Here is a 12,232-nt window from a genome sequence, read left to right on the forward strand (position 1 = left end):
CTGGCTTATAGCTGATATTGTTTATAAGTCCTTTCAAATGTGAGTTTCTTGAAGTTAGAAGGCTATCTCTATTTTTCTATTAGTATACCCACTGGGCTGTCAATTTTTCCAAAGCACACAAAATTTGATCATGTCATTTTCCTCCTCAATAAATTTCTTTATTACCTTTAGGATTAAATATAAATTCTTCTAGTCATTTATAGGTTTTTCATAACCTGACTTTAGTTTTTTTCTCCTTTAAAAATTCTTTATAAAATTACAAACTATATTTATCAATACAAATAAACATTACAATAAAAATCAGTTAATCAGCTAACATTTATTAACTGCTTACTATTGTGCCAGGTACTGGTGTTTTATAAATACTATCTATCCAAGTCAGGTAAAACCATCAATAATTGCTTAAACCACTAATATAGTTTCCTGGTGGCCCAAGTATTAAAGCCAGAGCATGAGGAGACAACTGGATTCAACACAAATTTCTTACCAGTAAAGTCTGCATAGCAAGTGTGGAGTCAGAATCTGTGCTCATCTGAAACAATTCTGTATGCTGGCTGAATATCATTTCCATACAATGATTAGTAATCTTCCTTTTATTAACTACTAAATGGTTTGGACATGCCTATTTTATTTCTTTTTTTTTTTTTTTTAGGTTTTTGCAAGGCAAATGGGGTTAAGTGGCTTGCCCCAAGGCCACACAGCTAGGTAATTATTAAGTGTCTGAGACCAGATTTGAACCCAGGTACTCCTGATTCCAGGGCGGGTGCTTTATGCACTACATCACCTAGCCTCCCATGCCTATTTTATTTCAATTCTAAATCTGAATTACTAAAATAGCTTGGTTTAGATCAGATCTAGCTATTAGTCACCAAGATTAGGTAAGAATGATTAAAGGGGGAAGGGCTTTGCAGAGGAAAAATATCTCCAAGTGATCAGATGCCATGATATGGGAGACTTCACCTTGTCTCCAGAATGTTGAGCTATAAAGATTCTCTTTTTTTTTTTTTGGAAGAATTTATAATAAGAGAAATACTGGAATTTAAAGTAAGAACTGTGGGATGGGTCTTAGTGAGGGCCCTGGCTAGGGGGTTAGCGTTCAGGTTTCAACTAGAGGAGGGTCATCGACCAGACCTGGAAGAGTGGGGTAGTGATTAGCCCTAATATAGAGGAGCAGTGGAAGCACCTGTGGTCCCTGGCAGAGGAAACACATGCCTAGATTTCAGGAATGTGCAGCAACATGGTGCCTGCAGTGAGCACTGGCACAGGAGTATGCACAGACTGGTCCAGCATAGCCTTTTCTCTTTATAATATATAATTGATAAGGATCTTTCCACATTACTGCCACTAGAGAGTCTAGGTGCCAATGAATAATATTCCTTCACAGGAAGGGCTTAAAAGACTCAAGGGTTGAAATAAAATGCTTTGTTTTCTAATATATCACCACATTGACCACTTGGGAAAATCTCATTCTTCATTTTCTCTCTATCACCTCTCTACCAAAAGACAGGCATGCCTGCTTTATCATTAGATGTCAGCATCTTGTTGTCTTTCAAAGCTTTTTTCCTTAGGAGACTTTGAAAGAATCACTTTGTTATCCTCTTAGAGGTGTGCTGAATCTAGTCAAATGCTTAATCCACAAAACATCAGCAATTCCTGCCCTGATTTATTTACATATGATGATGGCTGAAAAGTAGTAAGAAATACTCAAGTTTGAAACAACAAGAGTACAGGTTAAGAAAGGAGCTTATGTGCAAACAAACAAACAACTTGAGATAAAAGGCTGAAAGGTACCTCACACATGGGTGCAAGAAGAGGATAAGCCAAAATTAGTGTGTATTTGTATGTGTGTGTGTGTGTGTGTGTGTGTGTGTGTGTGTGTGTGTGTGTGTGTGTTTTAAAGCCAAGGAGTACTTTTCTTTCTGTAAGACTTTCTCATTTGCCACCATCGACAAGCTGCTTATCCTTGACATACAGCCTTCTCCATCTGTCTTTCCAATACATCAGATCAGTTGGTCTATCCTCACATTGGCCTTCTGTTCGCACATTAAGTAATGTGTCTCTTCACAGAGTGAAGTATAAATTTTTCCCTTTTGAAAATAGGCACAATGCTGATTTTCTTCATTTCCTGAAAGCTGAAATCTGTGGAAGGAAAAGAGGTAAAAGTTAATAAAAACTACAACTTCATTAAAAAGTAAATATAATTATAAATGATTAACCATGTATTATATTTAAGAAATAGATCTTAATCTCATTGAGGTGATAGGCAAATAGAAGTTAACATGAAAATTTAAGGAATAATACAAGGCCATATATCAGGAAGTACCAAAAAAGGTCACTGGTGTTCAAGGAAGAGAGAGATATCACATGTAGGGAGTGATAGGGTCAGATTTATACTTGAGGAAAATCACTTTGGCAGATGGATAGGACAGGGGCAAGACTGGTCAGAGAGACTCATTAGCAGATTATTGTAGAACAAAAATATTTATAGCAGCTCTTTTTTGCAGAAGAAAAGAACTGGAAAATGAGGGAATGTCCATCAATTGGGAAAGGCAGAACAAACTGTGGACCAAAGTATACTATTTTCACTCTTTAAAACTTGTTATGGGCAGCTAGGTGACACAGTGGATAGAGCACCTTCCCTGGAGTCAGGAGGACCTGGGTTCAAATCCAGCCTCAGACATGTAATAATTGCCTAGCTGTGTGACCTTGGGCAAGTCACTTAACCCCATTGTGTTAAATAAATAAAATTTTTTGGAAAAACTTGTTTTATGTTTTTTCCTTTTCTCAATTTTTCCCCTTCCCCCTTCTGATTCTTCTTTTCTAAAATTTCTAATATGAAATTATGTTAAACATAATTGAACATGTATAACTATATCAGATTACTGGCTGTCATGGGGAGGGAAGAAAGGAAGGAGAGGGTAGAAAAAATGTGAAACCCAAAAGCTTGCAAAAAGATGAATGTCAGGGGCAGCTAGGTGGCACAGTGGATAGAGCACCAGCCCTGGAGTCAGGAGTACCTGAGTTCAAATCTGGCCTCAGTCACTTAATAATTACCCAGCTGTGTGGCCTTGGGCAAGCCACTTAACCCCATTGCCTTGCAAAAACCTTAAAAAAAAATGAATGTTGAAAACTAACTTTGTATGTAGTTGAAAAAAAATTTATAAAAACCCAGAGTATTGGTATAGTCCTATGGAGAAGTGAATGTGAGTGGAGAGAAGGGGAAAGATATGACAGATATGGGAGTAGAAACAATGAGATGTGACAGATGATTAACTATATGGGGTAAGTGAGCATGAGAAATCAAGTTTAACATAAAAGTTGTTAGTCTGGGTGACTAGAAGGATAATGTTGTCCTTGATAGTAATAGTGAGGTTTGGGGAAAAAAAGATGGATTTGGGGGAAAAGATGATTTCTCTTTGGAACACATTGAATTGAAATGGCAACCAGATATTCACTTCAAATGTCCAAAAAGCATTTAATGACATAAGATTAAAACTCAAGAGACTAAGGATAGATCTAGGAATCATCTGAATAAAGATAATGATTTCACCCATGATAGCTCATGAGATCAACTAAGAGGGAAAATGAAAAGAGGAAAAAAAGAGGGTCAAGAAGAGATCCTTCGGATAGACTCATCATTAACAAGTTCTATCCTGGGCCCATATCTTTTCTTCCTCTACATTACTTCATTTGGTGATCTCATCAGATCCCACAGATTTATTGACCTCTGTGCTGATGACTTTCAAGTCTACCTATCCTATACCAAACTCTCTGCTTACCTCTAGTATTGCAGCTTCAATTATCTATCAGATATCTCAAATTTGATGTCCTATAGACATCTTAGACCCATCATATCCAAAATGGAACTCATTATCTTTTCCCCTAAACTTTCCTTCCCTGTTGCCTCTCATCTAGAGCCATCTCCAGTCATCCTGATCCATATCTGGTCACTGGACCCAGATGACTCTGGAGGAGAAAGTGAGGCACAGCCCCCCCCCCCCTCAAATCTAATTCATGGGTTTGTCATGTCATCATTTTCATGATGTTATGGTCTTCGAAAATGAAGGAAAAAAACACCTCTCCTATTTGGTAAATTTGAGTTATTCCCTGTTGTCTCCAGGATCAACTATAAAACCCTCTGATTAGTATTTAAAGCTGTTCATAACTTAGTTCCCTATCTTTCCGGTCTTCTTACACTTTACTACCTTACTTTTATTCTTAATCCAGTGACACTGCCTTCTTTGCTTTTCCATAAATAAGACAATCCTTCTCTTAGCTCCAGGTATTTCCTCTGGCTACATGCCATGCCTAAAATGCCCTCTCTCCTCAATTCCACATTCTGCCTTTCCTGACTTTCTTTAAATCTCAATTAAAATTTCATCTTCTGTAAGGAAGCTTTTATCTCAATTATTTCCTACCTATTCTGTACATTGTTACATATATTTGCTACTAGATTGTAAGTTCCTTAAGGGCAGGGACAGTCTTTTGCCTCTTTTTGTATCCCCAGTGATTATTACTGACACATAGTAGGCACTTAATAAATATTTATTGGTTGATTTATTGATATTATTATTATCTACCAAAGGAGAGTGAGAAAGATTGATCTAAGAAGTAAAATAGAACAAAGTAAAACATGCCTGTTGGGAGGCAAGAGGATATAATATAGGTTGGGGCTTGTTGAGGATCTTGAGTGTTAGGCAATCTTTGAGACTCTAAGATCTAATCATGAGATATTTCCACTAGAAACAGCTTTCTGGGGTTATCATTGCAGTGCATTGCCAGTTTTATTTACCTCAGGAATGGGATAAAGTAACAGACAATGGAGGGAAAACAGAGAAGAACTGTGAGAAGTTAGGGGGAATATAATTCTTGAAGTATGCCAAAGGAACAAAACATGCTAGTCATGTTTCATTATGGATATCTAGAGACTTACACACTCTTAGAGAAAGGTGAACCATCTTCCCAAACCCAAATCCCATCAGAGTTTCTACGGGACAGTCCAATCCATCGAATAAAAGAAGTTCTTCCTTTGATGAAATCCTAAAGGGGACATACAAAACCCCACTAGTCAGTGTAACTCATGGAGGTAATAGATAGGATTTCACTATGGAAAAGACAGGAAAATAATCTGGTGGACTGAATGAAGTAGAAAACAGAAGGTTTTAGGGCCCCTAGGTTTGTGGTTTTAGAATGAGAAAGATACAATGAATTGAGAATTCTTGATAATGGATTATTAAAACTATCAGAGTCTATTGGTAAGATCTCTCATAATTTATACATCAAAGGTAGAGTTTAAGCATGAAATGGAATTAAATTAGTAAAACAGATGCTAGATAAGGTGAAAGTAAAGGTATATTTTGTGACTGAAGTTTTAATATTTTTTGAATTAGGTGGTAAGATACAATGGTTTCACAGACTTTAAAAAATTCATTTTGGCAGCTGAGTACAAAATGAATTGGAACAGAGAATAATTTTAATTAGAAAGACTATTGTAATAATCCAGTCAATAGATGATGAAGGCCTGAACTAGGGTGGTGACTATATCAGTAAAATATAGAAGGGAAAAGGAAAATCTCATTGCAATATTTCATGGCACATGTTATTTGGCAGGTATCTGATATCTGAGGTCTCTGTCTTAACAATGGTAAGACTTAACAGAACCAAGATATAAATGACAATGGGCTGTCCTTCACAATCTGTTGAGTTTTCTTTTTCCTGACACAAAAGTTTTTCTCTTCCCAAAATTAAACCCAAAAGAAACCCCTCAAAAAAATAGGACTCCATCTCTATTTAATTCAGTTTTTGAGTTTTCTTGTTGTTGAGGCAATTGAGATGAAATGACTTGCCCTGGATCCTATAGCTAGTAAGAATCTGAGGTCAAATTTGAACTCAAGTCCTCCTAATTCTGGGGCTATTACACTATCCAGTTTATTTCCTAGCTTCCCCTAACCAACTTTCAATGTTTTTATTATCATAGAATCCATCCCAGAGGTGGAAGAGATCTTAGAAGTTATTGAGTTCAACCATTTAATTTAATTTAATTTAACTGAAGTATAAATTGTGCCTAAGTCATACTCAATAAGTGCCCCTCTCTTTGAATACCAACTTCTCTACCAAGACAGCTTAATTTCATTTTCAAACTGCTTTGTCTTAGAATCTTCTCTCATATTTGGTTGAATTCTTCCCTATAACTTTCAATCATTGAGATAATTCTTTGTCTCACACACACACACACACACACACACACACACACACACACATAATTCTTTGTCTCACACATACACATCTTTTCATATGTATATAGTTTCCCCCTAAATTTGGCCTTGAAGATTTTTATACAAGTTCAAAGGAGTTTAAAGAAATAAAGGTAATGTCCACTCTCTTCTCTTATTAACTGATTTGGGAGTTTCAAAGCATCTTCTGTGTTGCCTGCTGCAGAGAAAGAACAATCCCTAAAAACTAAGAAAGACCTCCCTGTAGAGACTTCAGTGATCCCAGGCAAAATGAGAGGATATTATTTACCAATTTCACAAGAACAACCTTCACTTTTTAGGTGGGTTACAATTTTGAGGAAACAAGGGAAGTCAGCATGCTGCTCTAACCATTTGGGGTCTTTTCTCAATCTTCCCAGAGTATTCATTTTGGAAATTCCTCTGAAGTGGGACAAGAATTCAATCTCCTTACCAAAGTCTCCTGGTTGAGTATCTTCAGAAGAGTGGCATTCCTTTCAGCACAATATTGTTTACTTTCTGCCCATGTCAGATTGTGTTTGAAGAAACCATAGCACCTGTCTCCATGATATCTCCAGTTGGTGTTACAGGGATTACATTTGTGACCTATAGTAGAAGCCAGAGCAAAGGTTCAGTCATGGTTTCCAACTCTGTCAATATTGAAGTCTCTCCTCTCATATCTCAAAATTCTAAAGAAGTTATCTGGTAGAGAGGGAGGGGATGGACTAAGAAAAGGGCAATGAGTCCCCAGATGCACTTACCTTCAGGCTTTTGCATAAGCTCTAGACAGAAGTTTTTTGCTATTTTCTGGAGAATCTCTGAGAGATTTCCATTCTGGAAATGAAGATAATCTTGCTGTATGAAGACTGGAGGGGCTGGGGGTGGGGGTAGGGTAAAAAGAAATTCAATAAAGTCAGTTTATAATGAATCATACTAGATACCCAAAGGCTTTTCTATGAATTCAATAGTTTCTGATCCCTTGGATGATTTATAACCTATATATGTTATCTAATGTATATACATATATGTATAGGATAAGGAGTTCTGAAGAGGAATCAAGGAATGGAGCAGTTAGTTTGGAACATAATACATATGACAATCAAATGATCTAGTTAAGTAACAAAATATTTGTTGATCCATTGATCCCTACCTGATCAGAGCACACCTGGAATATTTTGTTCAATTTTGAGTACCACATTTTAAGAAGGCATTTGATAAATTTTGAAGAATCCAAATGAGAGAACCATGATGAAGAAGAACCTTGAAATTGTGGTAGCTACTTTCAAGTATGTAAAGGAGATTGACCTGCTTTGCCAATACCAGCTAAAATTTAGCAAGGAGTAGAAATTTCAAGGGGGAAAATTTAGTCATGAAGTAAGGAATAATTTCTTATTAATCACTGCTGTTCAGTTATTTTGCTTATGACTGACTCTTTATGACCTAATTTGGAGTTTGGTTTGCCATTTCCTTCTCTAACTCATTTTACAGATGAGGAAACTGAGATCAATAGGGTTATGTGACTTGCCTAGGCTCATACAGTTAGGAAGTACCTGAAGCCAGATTTGAACTCAGGAAGTTGAGTCTTCCTGCTCCTCTTATTAATTAGACTTGCCTAACAGTAGGATGACCTACCTTGGGAGTTATTAGGAGCTATTAGGTTCCATTTCACTATAGACTGTCAAGCAAAGGTAAATGACTTTGTAGAGGGAATTCTCAACAGACTTGGGTTAACAATAATAACCATAACTAAGTTTGCAGAGTGTTTTACAAATATTATCACACTAGACCTTCACAACAACCCTAGGAGGTGATTGCTGTTATTATCTGCATTTTTACAGTTGATGAAACAAAGCCAAACAGAAGTAAAATGCCTTGATCAATTTGTACTCAAATCTTCCTGGCTCTAGGTCTAGTGTTCTATTCACTTGTACTCTTTAACTGATTTAGATGGCTTCTGAAATGCCTTCCACTTTGTGATATTCTATGAAAGACCCAGAACAGGGCCTCTACCAAAAAAAAGACAAATCAATCTCAGATATCTATTAGGAACATATCATGTGCTAATCGTTGTGCAAAGTGCTGAGGGCAAAAACAAAATTGAAACTGTGTTCCATATCAAAGAAGAGTTTACAGCATATTAAAGGAAATACTATATGTCAGTACACTAGACAGAGCAAAGATGTTAGATGAGTACTTTTGGTCCCCTTGCCAGATACAATTCCAAATAATCAATCAGCTGACATATATCTCATTAGTGTTTATTCAATACACTAGGATTTTGGAAACATGCCTTTTTGGGGTAAAATAATGAAATCTCAGAGTTAAAAAGCTACTTATCCAGTTGGACTGGCTATCCTAATACATCCTTTACCTAAATTCACTTTCACTTTATCCAGCTTCTACTTTAAGGCCTCCAGGGATAGAGAATACACTAGCTTTTAACTACTCCATTCTGACACAAGAAAATTGATAAATAAGTAAGAGAAAGTCTATAAAAAGGCAACCAGATGATTTAGTAGATAGAGCACTGGGCTTGAATCAGGAAGACTCATCTTCATAAGTTCAAATCTAGCCTCAGACACTTAGTCATTGTGGGACCCTGGGCATATCACTTAAATCTGTTTGCCTCTGTTCCTCATTTATAAAAAGTGTTGGAGGAAAAAATGGCAAATCACTCCAGTATCTTTACTGGGAAAAAAAAAATAGGATCACAGAGAGTTGGACATGACTGAATAAAAACAACAAAACGTTAAAGTGGAAACAAGAAAGAATAAAGCTCTCCCCACAAGATTTCTGGAATCATACTACTGCATGTAAACTAGTCCTGAAAAACCTTCTATTTTCATTTTCTTGGTGTTTGGGATCTAGCTTCTCTTTAAGGGCCTAAGTGCAGTGAGAAGTTCTTCAGAGACAAAGTCCTTATGAGGGGTGAAAATGGACATTATAAGACTATGTAAGCCGTAAATTGTAAGTTGGGATTTTTTTCCCATGCTAGCCCTGGGGGCCAGTTGACACTTACACATTACTCCTAGAATCACCAGACCAGCTGCCATCCCTAAGCACAGGAACAGCAGTGTTAGGGCCACTGGACGCCACACAGGAGAAGCAGTAGGTTCAACTATGGGCAAACAGCAGGAGAGAAGAGTCAGAGAAGTGTATGCACTAAGCATACATAAGTAGTACAGGCTAGGGGCTCCTTCCATTCCCACAAGCTGACCAGAAGTAGAGGTATCTCCAGAGACCAAGCTTGTCTCTTGCTTCTTGTTTATTAGCTTTTCCACACCCATCCCCGGGATATGCTGTTTCTCTGTTGTTTGCCTGTACCTTTCCTCTTAACCTTGTATCTCTAACATGGGTTGAAAGTGCTGATTATTGAATTTTATAGAAGGAAGGGAGAGTTCATCTTTAGTTACCTAGAAGCTTCTTTCATTTTCTCATCAATGGGGTTGTCTTTAAAGCTAAGTTGAGTGTGAAGTATGAATCTCTCATGGTTCCCTTATATTCCTCCCATCAATAAGTAGGCTTCATTTTCCCTTAATAATGTTATCTTCAAAGTTGATTTCAGGTTGGGTAGAATGGAACTTATTAGGTGATCACAAGGGAAGCATAGATTCTTTGGGTGCAAAGACAGAGGAGATAGTTACCATTGTTATGTAGTGGAATAAGAGTTGGTTTTGGAAACAAACATAGGTTCAGATTTTGACTGCAATTTATTACCAATGTGACCTCTTAAAGTGATCACTTAATTTCCCTGCATTTCTATTTCATCTGAAAAACACGGGGTTAGAGACAATAGAGTCCCTGCTCTCAAGTACTTTGCATGCTACTAGAAGTTATCATTTTTCTTAATTAAATAATATACTTTTCAGAAAAATTATATATACATATATATATAATCTCATGGCTTTAAAGCTACCTTTTAGTCCTAGCTCTATGATCCTTCAGTTATTTCTCTCAATGAGTCTTACTGCCTTCCCTTATCTTTTCAGCTATCTCCCTTTCAAATAAGTCTGTTCCCCATGTCTAGACACTAGACCCAGGCATATTATTTAGCTTGGGGGGGACATAGCTCACAGTTATATGATGTCATATATTTTACAAATATCTATATTTACACAGATTATATATACACATTTCTACATATATATATATATATATATATATATATAAATACATATACATACATATATTCTGATTTGATTCTCACAATACCCTCTAAGGTTGTTGCTGTTGCTATCCCCACTTTACAGATGAGGAAATTAAGACTCAGAAAATTTAAGTGATTTGCACAGCATCACATATCTAGTCTAGGGCAGATAGATGGCACAGTGGATAGAGCACTGACCTTGGAGTCAGGAGGACAGGAGTCTGAATCCAGCCTCAGACACTTGATATTCTCTAGCAGCATGACCTTGGGCAAGCACTTAACCCTGATTGCCTCACATCCAGGGCCATCTCCAGTCATCCTGATCCATGTCTGGTCATTGGATCCAGGTAGCTCTGGAGGAGATAGTGAGGATGGTGACTTAGCACAGTACCCTCTCACTTCACAAATCCAATTCATGTACTTGTCATGAGAACAAAGAACAAACATCAACATCATCACTCAGCTAATCTGAGGGAGGATCTCAGATCTTCCTTATTCCAGGTACAGTCTTTTATCCACTATACCACACTATTTCCACTAGACACACACACACACAGCCTATTACAATTCAGGGAAGGGGCCCATGATTTCACTGACACAGGGAACTGCTAGCTGAGAAAACTCTTGCCACCAATTTATGAGAGCTGCTTAGAGTACTAAGAGATTAACTCTCTAATTCTCATACAAATTGAACATGTATGAAGTGAGATTTGGCTCAGTTCTTCTTGGCTTCAAGGTCAGTTCTCTATTCACTATGTCATGGTGCCTATATGGTTAATATAGGCATATAAAATATATCCATATCCATGACATATAAAAGTATATAGATTATACTTTTTAAAGGGGAGGGGAGCTTTCCTCCACAATTGCTGGGATTAAAATAATCTCAATCTACTGATTCTTAGAACTACAAAGGATTTTTAAATTCCTACCTGCAAGTCCTGAAGTCCCAGCTGATGTTCTTGATTTAAAATTTAATGTGATGTATCCATCTTCATCCTGCATGTCTTTCCCTCTGCTGGATAATAGTGCTTAGCATAGATTGTCACACCAGAGAGCACAGATCACATTCACTTTTCCAAGATTCAATGCCTCTCTTCCTCTATTCTTCCTTACTTTTGCTCTTCATCAGTACAGAAGAGTCATCTACAAGCTGGATATATTATGCCTCTTTCAGGAAGTCTTCCCATGGATACTCAGAGATATAATGGCTTTGAGTAAAGAGGAAAAGGAATTTTTGGTGCGGAAACAGATGGAGAGAATTCTTCCTTTTTTCTTATCTCTATTGAGTGACAGAGTCATTCTATTACATGTCTCCTTCCAAAGAACCAATTGTCTTTCTTGTTCTTTTTCTCTCCTTCCTTCCATCCTTTTTTCTCTTTCCTGTTAAAGAAGCAGAATGGTCTATGTTCTGACATGAATTTCACTACAAATTTTCATAGGGTAAAACTTTTGTTTGAGTTTAGAACAAGGATATTGATCTTGGAGTAGGAAAAGAAAGGAACTGGAAGATCTAATATGGTCCAGCTTCAAACCTGGGAAAGTTAAATTTTTCACACTGATATGGAGATACTTTTAGGAACTATTTTAAACCATATTTCCAAAATTTTTTAATGTCCAGGCATTTCACAATCCCTATGTAAAAATAGTAGTAATATTACTAGTTGAATCATTGACTTGACAAAAAGTTACATGACCTTTTAAATGAGTTTAGAATGCATTTTTACCAATATCTAACATTTATTCTGTCTACAAAAATCTATTTGCTTGTTTATATTACAGTGTCATTTAATAAGGTGGTTACTTTACTGAATTAAAAAATAAACAAAATTCATTTGGAAAAAACAAAAATTAA

General features: G+C 36.7%; 1 protein-coding gene across 1 annotated transcript; it reads right to left on the minus strand.

The window, feature by feature from the left end:
- Positions 1-300: 300 nt before the first annotated feature.
- Positions 301-11,562, minus strand: CLEC1B (C-type lectin domain family 1 member B). Its single transcript, XM_074194591.1, has 6 exons — positions 11,310-11,562; positions 9,250-9,348; positions 6,992-7,105; positions 6,685-6,836; positions 4,934-5,040; positions 301-2,139 (listed from the first exon to the last, which is right to left on the minus strand). The coding sequence occupies exons 1-6, from the start codon at positions 11,380-11,382 to the stop codon at positions 2,001-2,003; spliced, it is 684 nt and encodes a 227-aa protein (XP_074050692.1). The 5' UTR covers positions 11,383-11,562; the 3' UTR covers positions 301-2,000.
- Positions 11,563-12,232: the final 670 nt, after the last annotated feature.

This window comes from Macrotis lagotis, chromosome 7 (assembly GCF_037893015.1).
Source record: "Macrotis lagotis isolate mMagLag1 chromosome 7, bilby.v1.9.chrom.fasta, whole genome shotgun sequence".
Taxonomy (NCBI): Eukaryota; Metazoa; Chordata; class Mammalia; order Peramelemorphia; family Peramelidae; genus Macrotis; species Macrotis lagotis.

What these genes read in the sequence shown, in the direction of transcription:
- CLEC1B (XM_074194591.1), bottom strand. Translation starts at nt 11,382, where the DNA reads ATGCAGGATGAAGATGGATACATCACATTAAATTTTAAATCAAGAACA. An exon ending in TGGGACTTCAGGACTTGCAG is followed by an intron (nt 9,349 to 11,309) that starts GTAGGAATTTAA and finishes GTTTGCCCATAG; the next exon opens with TTGAACCTACTGCTTCTCCT. An exon ending in GCTTATGCAAAAGCCTGAAG is followed by an intron (nt 6,837 to 6,991) that starts GTAAGTGCATCT and finishes CTTCTACTATAG; the next exon opens with GTCACAAATGTAATCCCTGT.